We start from the raw sequence: 17,911 nt of genomic DNA, 5'->3' as shown, positions 1-17,911 counted from the left end.
ATTTCAGTAAAATCCCATGAGATCACAGTAAAGCGAAGTGTGACATCAGCACTGATGAAGCTGATTGGCTTAAGGATATCTGTTCACATAGCACTTATTCTTGTGAGCTTAAAAAATCTTAAGGTAAAATATCTTTCTTTTTTACATACAGATGTTCAGATGATATTTTCTTGTTAGATTTCAAGTGATTTAGCGTATGGGTATTATTTTCCTTTAAAAATATTTAATAATTCAACACAAAAGTGCTAAACAAGGACCGTTTACATTATGTTGATTCACAGGTGGAACTACCGGTGATGCAGACTCCGTGACTATGACCGGGCCCAGGAGGTCCCTCCCTCAGTGGGGGCCCATTTCTGCACATGAAAAAGTTTTTTTTTTTGTTTTAATTATTTGTTTATTTATTTTTGTTTTCCAAATTTATGCAAAAACTTTGATGGTTGACCGGCGGCTGCCTGTGGTATACTGTCACCTATTAATAGTAGGCATGCTCAGCGCACCTCAGCCGCCCGGACCGGTCCCTTCCCATTTTGGCTACTTTGGCTGACTGACTGCACGTGTAGTCTATTAGTCAGTAGGAGTCTGCAGCGTGGCAGTGAGGAATGGCAGAGCACTGAGTTGAGAGTGAAGCACGCACACCGTGACCCCAGGCTGAGGGGGGGCCGGTGGGTGCCGGGGGGGCTGACGGTTGACCTAAACATAGAGAGACCCAAAACTGCTTGTGCTCGCACCAGTCCCACTCCCAGCTAATTCTGTGTCCGGTGGTCAGGGGATGGAGCGCTCTAGTTGTATGCAGCAGGTAGGAAGTGTGCGCGCTATTAGTTTACAGTAGGCGGGGTGAATGCTCTATCTATAGAGCAGTGAACCGCAATAGGACTTAGAAGAGAGAGAGAACCTTTCTTGGATTTTTGCACCTGGGCCCTGTGGTTTCTAGTTACGCCTCTGTGTTAATTTGTTAATTAAAGAAACATTAAAGACATATTTGTAAAAATGCGTGCTTGCCCTACCCTAAATAGCAAATTCTGTAACCTATGTTTTCAAAATGCAACATATTCCCAAAACCAGCACAGCATTTGAACACCTAATTTGATTAATTACCTGGGTCAAGAACATTTTTAAAACAAGAGCACAAGGTATTTATTGTCCCTTTAAATAAGTATTATTTCAACTCACCTTGCTGTAGACTTTAGGATTCTTGTATATATCGGTAGAAGCCACCTGACCCAATGCTGAACCATTCCGACTGTGGCAATAATAAAAAAGAAAAGACAATTAATCACTTGAACACTTCATTTGTCTGTGTGTTGGCCAATGTTTTCAAATAAGAGACCACATGAACATTTTTTAGTTGCAAGGCCGGTGAACAAAATTTAGCTTAAAAAATAGTTCTAATTACACTATTTAAATGAACAATTATTTATCTCAGGAAGAGCCCTAAATCTATGCATACACACAGGGTTAATTGGTTGCAAAATTCTGTGTTTTGCAAATCAGGTAGAAAAGTAGTATGTATGGGGAAATATTGATTACATAAAAGCACTTAGGGGCCCAAGGCCTTAGGCTGGACAGCCATGTTTCAGTGACAGTTCTAGGTCGGAGATCAGGGTGCTACGCAGATGATGAGGACCCTCACCAGTAACCCCTAAACCTTTGACATTTATCTTTATTGTGTTTAACTTTTCCCCCATAATTTTATGATCTACAATGGCTGCTGCTATGAATTATAAAATATTTACCTACAGCACATAAAGGATATTTGTATTAAAACTGCAATAATTGACCACTTAGATTTTACAGACTCATGGCTAACTTTTCCTTTTGTTCACCTACTAAGTTAACTTTTAACACCAGCAGGCTAGCTCATATAACAAGTTGAAATAAAAAGTTAGCGTGCAAGCGAAAGTCTGATGCTCCCTAACCTCAGGATATCGCAACTGTGCTAACTGTTTCTGCCATAGGGGTATATTTATTAATTTGCGAGCGGACATGATACAATGTAGCGAATCATGTATGCTGCACATCGATAAATGCCGACAGCATACGCTGTCCGCATTCATCATTGCACCAGCAGTTCTTGTGAACTGCTGGTGCAATGCCGCCCCGTGCAGATTCGGGGGTGTCAATCAACCCAATCGTATTCGATCAGGTTGATTTCTGTCCGTGGCCTCAGAGCAGGCGGACAATTATGGAGCAGCGGTCTTTAGACCGCTGCTTAATAACTTCTGTTTCACGGAAAAGAAGGGGCATCAAGCTCCATAGACTAAATGGGCGTGCTGTTAAAAAAACTTTTATTACTGACTCGCTAACCAGACACTGCGTAAGGCCTACAGTGCTAAAGCTGAAGATAGTTATGAATGCTTTACATTCCAATGTTCTTCACATAGAAGAAAATGTTCTTTTTATTTTAAAATATTTATTTATATAAATATATATATATAAAAATATAGAACAGATGTATATAGAAATATATATTTAAAAATCAAAAAGAACATTTTCTTTTATGTGAAGAACATTGGAATGTAAAATATTTATATTAAAACACAATAAAACACAGAGCGCTTGAGCGCAACAATTTGCTTTCCCTTTGTAATATGCACGCTAGTTAGCACGGTTGCAATATTTCTTATCGCATCCCGCACTAACATTAGCATGCCATCTGTAATCTAGCCCTCAGTTTGCTTTCAAATTATTTGATGAACATTTCCTTTATAGTGTAATTTATCAGTTTAAAATTAATTTAGTTTAAAGTGAATGTCAACTTTCATGATAAAGTGCCTGGTTTTTAAAAAAGCTATTAAAACAGGGACACTTTCATTCATGAAAGTTTACATTGCAGCGGATTTTACAAATACCTTTTTCTCCTGAAAAGCCGCATCGCCGATCCCCCACCTGCAGGTCCTCTGTACTTCGTCAGCAATGACGAAACCGGCTTCTTCCAATCACGGATCCCCCCCAAGTGAATGTCAACTTTCATGATAAAGTGCCCGGTTTTTAAAAAAGCTATTAAAAACAGGGGCACTTTCATTCATGAAAGTTTACATTACAGCGGATTTTACAAATACCTTTTTCTCCTGAAAAGCCGCATCGCCGATCCCCCGCCTGCAGGTCCTCTGTACTTCGTCAGCAATGACGAAACCGGCTTCTTCCAATCACGGATTCCCCCCAGGAACGTCCATCTGGTGAGGTCACGCCGTGATTGGAGGAATCCGGTTTGTCATTGCTGTGTAAGTACAGCAGGAAGAAGCAGGCGGGGGGATTGGCGATCAGGCGTTTCAGGAGAAGAAGGTATTTGTAAAATCCAGTGCAATGTAAACTTTCGTGAATGAAAGTGCCCCTGTTTTTCATAGTTTTTTTAAAAACCGAGCACTTTATCATGAAAGTTCACATTCACTTTAAATCAGTTATTGTTAGCTACTACAGGAGTCACATGCAGAAAGAGGGAGGCGCTTGTGCACACGAAGAAGCTCCAAAGTATTTATTTACCATTGCATCATTTTTGTGAAGCTATGTTGAAATAATGCTAACATTATGGATTTCCAGCATGAGGAGCAAATGGTATATCTGATCTCACAAGACTAGCAACACATTTACTTAATTTCAAAATAAGAAAGAAAAAAAAAAAAACAGATAATATTTCAAGCAGCTTATTGGATAAAGAAAAATATATGTAATGGTACTTACAACTGGGTATTAAAAATCACAACCAGGATAGAAAATCCAACTCCAACAGCCACTCCGTATGGCAAGCCCAGGATAAAGGTGGAGAAAAAACTCACAAGCCAGACACACTGTAGAGCGAGGGGAGATAAAAATAGGTTGTGATCAATGTACAGATCCTACAATATCTTTATATTTTGTTTGTTTCACACTGATTGCAAAAATGTCACATCACATGACACAGGATTAGAATATTTGCCATAATGTAACAATAGATAGATAGATAGATATATAGATAGATAGATATATAGATAGATAGATGATAGATAGATAGAAAGATAGATAGATAGATAGATAGATAGATAGGGCATCATTTTTTAAAAAATAATTTTTATCAGACAGTGTTAATATGAGTTTAACTGTACTTATACATTTATTATTCGTAATCTAGCCCTAAATGAGGCAAAAACAAGCGAACACATTGGCACACACAGAAAAAGTTATCCACATGGGTTTTAAGGCATTGATTCTTCATTTGATCATTCTCCAACAAGTTACATATAAATGCAGCATGAAAAGAAGCAATTCCACATATTTTTCCTAAAACATATTTATAACAAATCTAATTAAAGGGACACTGAACCCAATATTTTTTTTTGTGATTCAGATAGAGCATGCAATTTTAAGCAACTTTCCAATTTTACTCCTATTATCAATTTTTCTTTGTTCTCTTGCTTTCTTCATTTGAAAAAGAAGGCATCTAAGCTATTTTTATTGGTTCAGAACCATGGAAAGCACTTGTTCATTGGTGGGTGAATTTATCCACCAATCAGCAAGAACAACTTTGTGTGTTCACCAAAAATGGGCCGGCATCTAAACTTACATTCTTGCATTTCAAATAAAGATTCCAAGAGAATGAAGAACATTTGGTAATAGGAGTAAATTAGAAAGATGCTTAAAATTGCATGCTCTATCTGAATCACAAAAGAAAAAATTTGGGTTCAGTGTCCCTTTAAATGACAAAATACAAACGTATGTGATTTGGAAGCAAAGATACATGCATTTGTATGGTTTTAAAGCAAATATGTATCCATTGCCATTAATATGCCTTAAATCTTCAGGAAAATCTACTTTAGAAACTGAAGGCAAAGCCGGGGGTATATTGTATCCTTTAGAAAAACATATCAGATGTGTCATTTCTCAGAAACTTCAGTGGTGGATTTTGTAGTTAAAAGTAAAAAAGGAGTAGAACAATCTATTAGCATAAAAGCTTCTAGTAAAAGCTATTACTGTTTTTTTCAGTGGCATATGCACATATGACTGTCCTGTGCACCAGCATTTAAATACTACACCTTCTCAGAGGGTGAGTAGTTTGTATGACACAAATCAAATGAAGTCTTACATAATACACAGCATCGCCAGACACGCATCCATAATAACTAATGTGAGCTGGATGTTAATAGCTATTAATAAAAGTAATGCTAATAAATCCAGAAACATTACATATCCAGTGTGAACAAAATCCTGTATCTGTACTAATAGCTTTTGTATTACTTATATTTCCTTGTTATATCAATAAAGTTTCATTAAATAGTTTTGTATTGTATCCCTGGCAGTGTTTATCCAGCTTGGCTCTGTCTGGGAGTTGTAATGATAATGATCAGGGCTCCGGGCCAGGCATCTGGTCTGGCACCATCCTGGTCACATGGGCATGCACTTCAAGGCAAAGCAAGATGCCTTTACAAACAATATGTGTACCTTTAAGCACAATCCATATTTACTGAATTAAAGGAATACTAAACCCAGATTTTTTATTTAATGATGCAATTTTAAGCAACTTTCTAATTTACTCCTATTATCACATTTTCTTTGTTCTCTTGCTAGATTTATTTGAAAAGCAGGAATGCAAAGCTTGGGAGCCGTCCCATTTTGGTTCAGCACCTGGGTTATGCTTGCTTATTGGTGGCTAAATGTAGCTACCAATAAGCAAGCACTATCTAGGGTGCTGAACCTAAAATGGGCCGGCCCCTATGGTTTACATTCCTGCTTTTCACATAAAGATAGCAAGAGAACCAAGAAAAATTGATAAAAGGAGTAAATTAGAAAGTTGCTTAAAATTGCATGCTCTATCTGAATCACGAAAGAAAAAGAAAATTGAGTTTAGCATCCCTTTCAAAATACCTCTACACTCACCAATTCATCATTCCTACACTGAAAGTGTTAGTGTTTTCTCTTAATGAAAAAGTAAGGGGCATATTTCTGCCTAAAATATTTTTTGTGGGATAAATATTTTGAAAAGCATACCACCTTGTTTCAACCACACTTCTAACATACCACCTTATTTTTTTTAAATATAATGTTATATAAACTTTCGAAATTTGGTTCGAACTAACGAATGTATCAAAATTCGTTTTAAATTTCGAATTGTTAGAAACATTTGCCCATCCCTAAGTGTAACAGTGGGATGTGTAGGGTTGCCAGGTGTCTAGTATTTAAAGGGCCAGTCAACACAGTAGATTTGCATAATCAACAAATGCAAGATAACAAGACAAAGCAATAGCACTTAGTCTGAACTTCAAATGAGCAGTAGATTTTTTTTCTGACAATTTTAAGTTATTTCTTTTTCCACTCCCCCGTACCATGTGACAGCCATCAGCCAATCACAAATGCATACACGTACCATGTGACAGCCATCAGCCATTCACAAATGCATACACACTTATTCTTGCACATGCTCAGTAGGAGCTGGTGACTCAAAAAGTTTAAATATAAAAAGACTGTGCACATTTAGTTAATGGAAGTAAATTGGAAAGTTGTTTAAATTGGCATGCTCTATCTGAATAATAAAAGTTTAATTTTGATTGAGTGTGCCTTTAACTAGACAGTCCAGTAAAATATATGCTAAAATACTGGACCCTTAAATGTTCAGGTTTTTTAAGTCCATGAGTGTTAGCAAAATGTAAAAGGCCTCATATATCTAAAAGTATTATAAATACGGAAATAAGTGAGGGACAGTCAATAGGGTAAAATCACTTCTATTTATGTTTGTTACTGGCAGTCAAAGAGGTCAAATTATTGATTTGTAAGTTACTGACAGCCAAGGGGTAAAATGATTGATTTGTATGTTACTGGCAGCCAAGGGGTAAAATGCTTAGTTGTGAAAAATATACATTGTGGGTTTAAGAGTGGGGGTGAGGTAGAGCTTTTGGGGGGGGGGGGGCAATGTATAAGCCCATCTACCATTGTGCCCAGTCACTGACAGATTGTCCAGTACTTTTGTGGAGGACATCTGGCAACCGTTGTTGTTTGCATTGAGGTAGTGATAACTTCTAAAATTTGAAATGCTCTGCAAGGCCAGACAATTTATAGACTACAGTTATGGTACGGGCAAATGCTCTTGACAAACAGCCTGACTGCTCCACCCAAGGGTAACCAGAAAGAGGAGATTTTAGAGAAACACATTCCAATAAAACCATAGAAACTAATCCAAAGCAAAGCAGACAGCAAAAAATGAAAGTTGCCATCATAAGTAACTGTTAAAAATGTTCAAAATTTCAGTATACAATTAGAAAAAGTCAGAAAAGCCAAGTTGGCATTATCTGAAGCGATTTGGGTGTTATACTATTGCACATTTCCTGAGAGAGGCTTCTCTTTATATACACACATGTACTATAGAACATTCCCATATATCCCAACTAACACTTCCCAGATTGTATCAGGGACTTGTAGGTTGGGGGCTGAGTCAAGGAGACTCAGTGGGTGGATCTGCTGAGGGCATAGCCAGTGAGTAGGGATGGGCGAATGTGTTTATATCCGAATTCGAATGTTAGAACAAATGTTATTGTAGAAATTTGATTTACATAATAGAATGTTGATAAGAACGAATATTCTTAAAAATTCGATTTTCGAATGTTATTTAAAGTTTTCGAATGTCACATTCGAATTCGAATGTCAAATTCGAATGTCACATTCGAATTCGAATGTTACATTCGAATATTACATTTATAAAACACAATTGTAGACTAGAAACACTATTTCAAATGTCACATTCGAATCGAATATCACATTCGAATCAAATGTCACATTCGAATTCGAATATTACATTTATAAAACATAGTATTAGACTAGAAATACTATTTCGAATTCGAATGTCACATTCGAATCGAATATCACTTTCAAATCGAATATCACATTTAAAACAGTATTAGACTAAAAATACTATTTCAAATTTGAATGTCACATTCGAATTCGAATGTCACATTCGAATTCGAATATTACATTTCGAAATTGAATGAATACATAGCTAAACATTCTATTATTCGAACGAATATTTTCTAATTTTATTGAAAAATTCGAAAACGAAAATTTGAAAATCGAATGTTAGAATGTTATATAAACATTCGAAATTCGATTTGAACGAACGAATGTATCAAAATTCGTTTTAAATTTTGAATTTTTAGAAACATTCACCCATCCCTACCAGTGAGTTAAATGGGTGGAGCTTTGATTGTTGTGGTTGGAGCATTAGGGATGTGTCTCTAGACAGCCCTTGTGAAATCAGGACATTTTTACAAAAAATAGTTGTTCCAAGCTAGGACTATTAAAAAATGTAACCCTTTTTGGGTGCTCTTGTTGTCTCTCTATACACATATGCTTTGGAATTAACACACCCGTGACCACTCTCTGTACACAGATATACTATAGAATAGACATGTGTCTTGCCTCTCTATATACACATATACTGTACAGTAGACAACTAGATAAACTATTGGCATCTGTCTTTACACACACACTCATACTGCAACGTAAACACACTCCTACGCCCCTTTTATGGATTCCGAAAAACCTTGAGTTTTACATCGGGATGGAGACCTTTTGTGATGTGAGATTTAGTTTTATGTACATACACAGTCAAGTTTGCTCTTTTTCCAAAGGTAGAAAGGATCAGCCAGCTGCTTCAGAGAGTTCTTCAGGTTCACAGCTATGAGGGCACCTAAAACGGACTACACAAAGGGCAGAAACCAGTAAAAGAAGTTAGAGAGAAAACAATGAAAATGAGAGCGCGTGAGAAGGACATAGAAAAGAAAAGCAATTAATGAAGAATGGGAGAAACATAAAGAGACAACATAAGAAAGATTTCACTGGAAAAACATTTACTGGAAATAAATAAAGGAAGACAATTTCATTGCAAGGTAAAAAGAACACATTTGCAAACACAAAACAAACAGTGGTGGTATCCAGACAATACCTGAGTGTTTAAATACAATAGCCTAGATTACAAATGGATTGCACTAAAGAGCAAAACTTGACTAGCCACTTTTTATATGAGTGCAATGAGTGTGCTTATATAGCTCACTACACTATGCATTACAAAAAGTGTTGGGCACACTAAAAAAGTTTAGGCCACTTGAAGATGCTTTGCTTAAGTATTTTGCTATCCACTTGTAATACCAGATTGTGAGCCAGATTACAAGTGGTGTTTAGCATTTTCGCTTATACACAAACACTGTCAGAAGTAAACGTTTAATGCTCACAGGTTAGTGCGCATATGACAAGTTGAAAATAAAATATTTGCACGTGAGCAAAAAGTCGACTAACTTCAGGACTTCGGATATTATGACCACGTTAACTTCTTCTCCCTATATATATATATATATATATATATATATATATATATATATATATATATATATATATACTGTATATGTGTGTGTATACACATCTCCATATATGTGTTTATATGTGTATATATGTATGTATATGCATATAAACATAAACACACATGTATACATCTATACATATGTATATATTCAGATATTAAGACATGTATATGTGTATATATATATATATATATATATATACACATACACACATTCTAGCCCTTTACAGTCAAACACCATGTCATATACCTTATACCTTTGAACCCTTATAACTTTTTTTATTAATATTTATATGTATAATTTTATTAGATAGTGTGTGTATATATGAGTATACCTATACTGAAAATTTCTATACAAGAAGGTTTAGGGGGGAAAAAACATGCTCTCATTGTAGGGTTGTATAAAAAGCTACTAAAATTTTAATTTTCTCTCCAAGTATTGGTCTCACTGTTCATAGAGAGATAAGATAAGGAGGATTTTGTGTAAATATATAAAGATAAGCTAATGAGTTTTGCTCAGCCTGCAAGGCCAGCCCATATAATTGTGGTGTCATTTCAATTATCAGAGACAACTATTTAAAATACAATAGTATACCTAAAGGACCAATTCCCCATACATTTTAAATCTGCAGCTGGTATAACAAGTCATTTTAAACACATTAAGGGGAAACCATTTTTAGTACACCGTCCCTTTAAACTCAAATATGTTTAATTTATATAATGAACTTCATTTTTCTCTGGAATGTATCTCTCTGTGTTAAGATCAGTTGAACATACCTTTGGCAGAGGGTTCAGATACGTCCCAAGTGCCAGCATGGTCACCATAACTACCATCATGACAAAGAAACTGGATATCTAGAATAAAAAGTTATTATATTTATAAAATGATTTACAAATACAAAAAGCACACTGTTTGATAATGACCCATTAACCTTTCTCAATTACACCATTTATCCTACAATATAATTGTTGCTTCATAGGGATTATCCAATACATAGAATTAAACATTAATTAAAGAGACAGTAAATCCTACTCAAAGTTTAACTGCAAGGGGGGGGGGGAAGATCTTAAAGGTTATGTTTACCCTCTAGCCTGTGCCACCAGTCCCCCACAGTAAGCTGTTTATACATTCATCATACTGACAAGTGTTAGAGCCAATCAGCAGCTGTACTTCCTGCCCTATAGGCTATACAGAGCGTGCTCAAATTGCCAGACTTTTAAAACATTGCAGAAAAATGAGGGTGTAGTGTCCCTTTAATTTTATTGTGTCAACGTTAACATGTTCAGTAAGTTACATTTTTGGGCTGTTTTCTTGAAGAATATGTTATTTAAAAACCTTTGCAAATATTTTCTACAGGGAGTGCAGAATTATTAGGCAAATGAGTATTTTGACCACATCATCCTCTTTATGCATGTTGTCTTACTCCAAGCTGTATAGACTCGAAAGCCTACTAACAATTAAGCATATTAGGTGATGTGCATCTCTGTAATGAGAAGGGGTGTGGTCTAATGACATCAACACCCTATATCAGGTGTGCATAATTATTAGTCAACTTCCTTTCCTTTGGCAAAATGGGTCAAAAGAAGGAATTGACAGGCTCAGAAAAGTCAAAAATAGTGAGATATCTTGCAGAGGGATGCAGCACTCTTAAATTTGCAAAGCTTCTGAAGCGTGATCATCAAACAATCAAGCGTTTCATTCAAAATAGTCAACAGGGTTGCAAGAAGCGTGTGGAAAAACCAAGGCGCAAAATAACTGCCCATGAACTGAGAAAAGTCAAGCGTGCAGCTGCCAAGATGCCACTTGCCACCAGTTTGGCCATATTTCAGAGCTGCAACATCACTGGAGTGCCCAAAAGCACAAGGTGTGCAATACTCAAAGACATGGCCAAGGTAAGAAAGGCTGAAAGACGACCACCACTGAACAAGACACACAAGCTGAAACGTCAAGAATGGGCCAAGAAATATCTCAAGACTGATTTTTCTAAGGTTTTATGGACTGATGAAATGAGAGTGAGTCTTGATGGGCCAGATGGATGGGCCCGTGGCTGGATTGGTAAAGGGCAGAGCGCTCCAGTCCGACTCAGACGCCAGCAAGGTGGAGGTGGAGTACTGGTTTGGGCTGGTATCATCAAAGATGAGCTTGTGGGGCCTTTTCGGGTTGAGGATGGAGTCAAGCTCAACTCCCAGTCCTACTGCCAGTTTCTGGAAGACACCTTCTTCAAGCAGTGGTACAGGAAGAAGTTTGCATCCTTCAAGAAAAACATGATTTTCATGCAGGACAATGCTCCATCACACGCGTCCAAGTACTCCACAGCGTGGCTGGCAAGAAAGGGTATAAAAGAAGAAAATCTAATGACATGGCCTCCTTGTTCACCTGATCTGAACCCCATTGAGAACCTGTGGTCCATCATCAAATGTGAGATTTACAAGGAGGGAAAACAGTACACCTCTCTGAACAGTGTCTGGGAGGCTGTGGTTGCTGCTGCACGCAATGTTGATGGTGAACAGATCAAAACACTGACAGAATCCATGGATGGCAGGCTTTTGAGTGTCCTTGCAAAGAAAGGTGGCTATATTGGTCACTGATTTGTTTTTGTTTTGTTTTTGAATGTCAGAAATGTATATTTGTGAATGCTGAGATGTTATATTGGTTTCACTGGTAAAAATAAATAATTGAAATGGGTATATATTTGTTTTTTGTTAAGTTGCCTAATAATTATGCACAGTAATAGTCACCTGCACACACAGATATCCCCCTAAAATAGCTATAACTAAAAACAAACTAAAAACTACTTCCAAAACTATTCAGCTTTGATATTAATGAGTTTTTTGGGTTCATTGAGAACATGGTTGTTGTTCAATAATAAAATTAATCCTCAAAAATACAACTTGCCTAATAATTCTGCACTCCCTGTATAACCTACTCTTTTAGCCGCCCTATACTTATCCATATAACCTTTTCCTTTTACTATATATGTTGTCACACAAGCACTTTCTTTATATCTTCCATACAGCTCATAGAACATATTCCCATAACTCTTTATATCATTTTACATAACCAGGACCAGACTGGGAATAAAAAGCAGACCTAGAAATATTGAAGACCAGACCTCTTTTCTGTTGAGCCATAGGCCTCTAGTTATCAAGCCGTCAACCGCAAATACGCTGGAATTCCGCAGCGTATTTGTGGCGAGGCTGATTCGCTGTAGTTATCAAGCCCTAAAGCCCGGCAAAAGTAGAATTTAGTGATGTAATATACGATCCGCCGGACTCAGTCCGACACAGATCGATGGTTACGTCACTACAGATGTTCCGAACGCAAGTTCGGCACAATCTGACTACTTTTGCTAGTTATCAAAGAACTAGCAGGTACGCTCGCCACTATTTCGAGCTCATGTTCGCTGCTGCCCGATATCCCATTGATTCCTATGGGAAGTGTCTGCACCTAACACCCACACATGTACCCCAAGTCTAAACACCCCTACACCGCCGCCACCTACTTTATACTTATTAACCCCTAAACCACCGCTCCCGGACCCCGCCGCAACTATAATAAATATATTAACCCCTAAACCGCCGCTCCCGGACCCCGCCGCCACCTACATTATACCTATTAACCCCTAATCTGCCGCCCCCTATACCGCCGCCACCTACATAAAGTTATTAACCCCTATCCTGCCGATCCCGAAACCCGCCACAAATAAATTAATTGTTTAAGCCCTAAACCGCCACACCCGGAGCCCTCCACCACCTTCATTACATTTATTAACCCCTATCCTGCCCCCCCTACACCGCCACCTCCTACAGTACATTGATTAACCCCTAATCTACCCCCCCTACACCGCCGCCACCTACAGTACATTGATTAACCCCTAATCTACCCCCCTACACCGCCGCAAATATATTAAATGAATTAACCCCAAAACCTAAGTCTAACCCTAACACCCCCCTAACTTAAATATTATTTAAATTAATCTAAATAAATATTCCTATAATTAAATAAATGAATCCTATTTAAAACTAAATACTTACCTATAAAATAAACCCTAAGATAGCTACAATATAATTAATAATTACATTATAGCTATTTTAGGGTTTATTTTTATTTTACAGGCAACTTTGTATTTATTTTAACTAGGTACAATAGTTATTAAATAGTTATTAACTATTTAATAGCTACCTAGTTAAAATAATTACAAATTTACCTGTAAAATAAATCCTAACCTAAGCTACAAATACACCTAACACTACACTATCAATAAATTAATTAAATAAATTAACTACAATTATCTAAAATAAAATACAATTAAATAAACTAAACTATATTACAAAAAACAAACAAACACTAAATTACAAAAAATAAAAAAATATTACAAGAAGTTTAATCTAATTACACCTAATCTAAGCCCCCTAATAAAATAAAAAAGCACCCCAAAATAATAAAATTCCCTATCCTAAACTAAATTACAAATAGCCCTTAAAAGGGCCTTTTGTTGGGGTTAGACTTAGGTTTTGGGGTTAATTCATTTAATATATTGGCGGCAGTGTAGGGGGGGTAGATTAGGGCTTAATCAATGTACTGTAGGTGGCGGCGGTGTAGGGGGGGTAGATTAGGGGTTAATCAATGTACTGTAGGTGGCGGCAGTGTAGGGGGGTAGATTAGGGGTTAATCAATGTACTGTAGTTGTCGGCGGTGTAGGGGGGGCAGGATAGGGGTTAATAAATGTAATGTAGGTGGCGGAGGGCTCCGGGTGTGGCGGTTTAGGGGTTAAACAATTAATTTATTTGTGGCGGGGTCTGGGATCGGCAGGATAGGGGTTAATAACTTTATGTAGGTGGCGGCGGTATAGGGGGCGGCAGATTAGGGGTTAATAGGTATAATGTAGGTGGCGGCGGGGTCCGGGAGCGGCGGTTTAGGGGTTCATATATTTATTATAGTTGCGGAGGGGTCCGGGAGCGGCGGTTTAGGGGTTAATAAGTATAAAGTAGGTGGCGGCGGTGTAGGGGGGGGCAGATTAGGGGTTAATAGGTATAATGTAGGTGGCGGTGGGGTCCGGGAGCGGCGGTTTAGGGGTTCATATATTTATTATAGTTGCGGAGGGGTCCGGGAGCGGCAGTTTAGGGGTTAATAAGTATAAAGTAGGTGGCGGCGGTGTAGGGGGGGCAGATTAGGGGTGTTTAGACTCGGGGTACATGTTAGGGTGTTAGGTGCAGACACTTCCCATAGGAATCAATGGGATATTGGACTGCAGCGAACATGAGCTCTCGCTGCTGTCAGACTCCCATTGATTCCTATGGGATCCGCCTCCTCCAGGGCGGCAGATTGAAAACCAGGTACGCTGGCCCGGAATAGTGGCGAGCGTACCTGCTAGTTCTTTGATAACTAGCAAAAGTAGTCAGATTGTGCCGAACTTGCGTTCTGAACATTTGTAGTGACGTAACCATCGATCTGTGTCGGACTGAGTCCTGCGGATCGTATGTTACGTCACTAAATTCTACTTTTGCCGGGCTGTAGGGCTTGATAACTACATCGAATCAGCCTCACCACAAATACGCTGCGGAATTCCAGCGTATTTGCGGTTGACGGCTTGATAACTAGAGGCCATAGTACACATGCCCCTTTTTTCTCAAGGGCATTACTGGGACACTCCTTTCTAGTTTAATCATCCAGTTTCAACACACTGAGACTGCAAAAGAATAACGAGGGGCCAGCACACCTCAAACATAATTAGATGAAAATATATAATGTTATGTAATAGTTGCTGAATTATGGCAAAATGATTCAACAACATACACAAACAATGCTCACTGCAGTATTCCGCCTTCAGTTTCAAAATATATAATTGGATGGTGCCCTTTCTTGATGCACAAAGGCCTTTAAACAATTACCTCAGGTTTTAATATTATACATTGGCTGATATAGAATAAGCCTGCCCCCCCCCCTTCAAAATACCAGGGTACCACAGATGGGCAAGTCCTAACAATAACATTAAACAAATTCTAAAGGCGATCAGCGGATTTTTCTTTTCAGTTGCAGGTGATATGTCATATGCATTGCAACAAGGATATGTTAGAGAGATATATAAAGTTTAATACCTCACTTCCAGTCCACCTAGAGTAGTGCATTGCAAGGTGCCCATAAAATATGCACACAGAAATATTTTATTTTTGCAAAATATTAAAGAAAGGCTCTTTTTATAAACTTTGAGCTTTCCCTACTCCTGCATGCTTTTTTTTAAATTTATTTATGTATTTATTTATTTAACAAAAAAAAAAGAAAGAAAAAAGGTTGGTGCTGTATCACTTGAGACATTATTCTCAATATGATAGTGGTTGTTGCCATGTGGAATAAAAAAAATGAAGAGCTCTACACATATTCAGGTTCTCCAGACAGGCCGGGCACAAGGAGATCATTTTTATAAAATATTTTGCATAAACAAATTATGCATTTTAAGGCTACTGAGCCATGCACTACACTAAGTAGACACTAGGTGGTGCATTACACTTAATCTTTCCCTGTCATATCCTTTTAAAGGTCTTTGAGACAAACAACGCCTCTTTTACAGAAAACAAATGCAGTCAATAGAGTGTTAACTCTTGGCATTTTGAGCCAAGAAGTTCACCATATATGTGGATAATTTGTAGTTTGCAAAAAGTTGTTAAAAAATGTTTGTGCAGCAAGTTAAATTAATGCAAACAATAGGAAGTCATCCATGTGACCTTAAATACACAGGTATTGTGTAACAAGCCATTTTATCTTACCTGTGATTTTCCTCCAGCTCCGTCCACAGCCAGCGTGACTGACAAGGCACAGCAAATAACATGGATAAAGAAGAATGAGCCAAAGAAATTACTGCATCCAAGAGCCAACATTTCCTGTGGGTGACAGAAGTTTCTCACATTTTGTATTGACACAGAGAAAGTTACAGAGTGATCCATAGCTTCACTATCTGGGAAACCTTATGAGTTGCACAAATGTATATTTCATATTAGAAAGAAGAAAAAAATATTATTGTGTAAGACCAGCTGAAACACTTAAGACTCCATTTTTTCTTAACTCTTAAAGGGACACTGAACCCAATTTTTTTCTATCGTGATTCAGATAGAGCATGCAATTTTAAGCAACTTTCTAATTTACTCCTATTATCAAATTCTTTTCATTCTCTTGGTATCTTTATTTGAAATGCAAGAATGTAAGTTTAGATGCCGACTCATTTTTGGTGAACACACTGTGTTGTTCTTGCTGATTGGTGGGTAAATTCACCTACTAATAAACAAGTGCTTTCCATGGGTCTGAACCAAAAAAATAGCTTAGATGCCTTCTTTTTCAAATAAAGAAAGCAAGAGAACGAAGAAAAATTGATAATAGGAGTAAATTAGAAAGTTGTTTAAAATTGCATGCTCTATAGGAATCACAAAAGAAAAAATTTGGGTTCAGTGTCCCTTTAAAGGATTCCAAAACTTTCTAATTTTTTGCACCAACAGACCACAAATAATACATTTAGCATGTATAAATATTATAACATACCTATTTGCTGCTTGTAACGAAGCTTCTAAACTTAATAATAATTAAATTTTATTTTTGGGTATTACGTCACATCAGACAACCCTCAAATATGGGAGGCGCACGATCCGACAAACTTCCCAATTGAAATTTATTTTCTTGCATCTCATTATTTAGCGTTCTTCTGACCATGCGCATGCGCATATAGATTTGTCTACCCACGCATGCGCATATGCGTGCAATGACTCCATTTACCCATACAATGTTATGGGAATAACGCAAGCGCTTTGAACAGGACAATCGATTGCATAGGTTGTCTTGTTCTCACTGAATAGGGCTCTCACTGAATTTCATTATATAAATAATTATATATATTTATATTGTGCTCGTTATTGTTAGGGAGATTCTTGCAGCGCTGCGCTCATAATTACATAACTTCTATCTTCAGCGTTGTCATCGTCTATGTGGGTCTGCATGTTTTCCTGCGGTGACGTCTGTTATGACGAGTAGGTTAAATCGCGCATGCGCATACCGAAGAAAATTTGCCATCTTGATAACTGGAGTTATCAATGTGGATTGGAGAATTAAAACTTATTGCCGGTCGGTGGGTTCGGAAATCAATAAAAATTCAGAAGTAAAAAACTAAAAATCTGTTGATATATGAAGCGCTATTGTAATTACAAAATGCACATATTTATAGTGCTCTGGCTATTGGAGGTCAATTGTTTCGTGGGTTTTGTGTCCCTTTAAGTTGTAAAAACCTTTTTTAAATCCTAATGCACTGATTTTTTTTAAATGACTTGTCAGCAACTCACTATTGCATAAAGGGAGTCAATATATATGATATCTATATATAGGTGTGGAAGGGATACTGAGTATGTTTGCTCAATGACTATATTAACAATTTTAATATTTTAAAAGTGTTTATTTTTATTTTTCAATATTTGCGTTTATTGATTTTCAAAGAACAGCTTTTCAGTTTGGTGTGCTATACATGTGAAATCAAGAAGAAAACTACTGATTTCTATTAGAAGGATTTTTCTCATCTTTTAAAAATGGATTTTAACAGTTCTTAAACTGTAGCCGTA

General features: G+C 37.2%; 1 protein-coding gene across 1 annotated transcript in view; it reads right to left on the bottom strand.

Moving 5' to 3' along the window:
• Positions 1 to 17,911, bottom strand: part of SLC26A9 (solute carrier family 26 member 9) — a 72,396-nt gene that overhangs the window by 27,465 nt on the left and 27,020 nt on the right. Inside the window, exons 9-13 of the mRNA XM_053704669.1 lie at positions 16,082 to 16,195; positions 10,094 to 10,171; positions 8,565 to 8,660; positions 3,682 to 3,788; positions 1,174 to 1,243 (exon numbers count right to left, since the gene is read on the bottom strand). Coding sequence (XP_053560644.1) covers positions 1,174 to 1,243; positions 3,682 to 3,788; positions 8,565 to 8,660; positions 10,094 to 10,171; positions 16,082 to 16,195 — 465 coding nt within the window. The remainder of the gene's footprint in view (positions 1 to 1,173; positions 1,244 to 3,681; positions 3,789 to 8,564; positions 8,661 to 10,093; positions 10,172 to 16,081; positions 16,196 to 17,911) is intronic.

Source organism: Bombina bombina, chromosome 3 (genome assembly GCF_027579735.1).
Source record: "Bombina bombina isolate aBomBom1 chromosome 3, aBomBom1.pri, whole genome shotgun sequence".
In the NCBI taxonomy this organism is placed as follows: domain Eukaryota; kingdom Metazoa; phylum Chordata; class Amphibia; order Anura; family Bombinatoridae; genus Bombina; species Bombina bombina.
The sequence above is the reverse complement of the archived record's forward strand: the minus strand, read 5'-3'. Positions and strand labels throughout refer to the sequence as shown.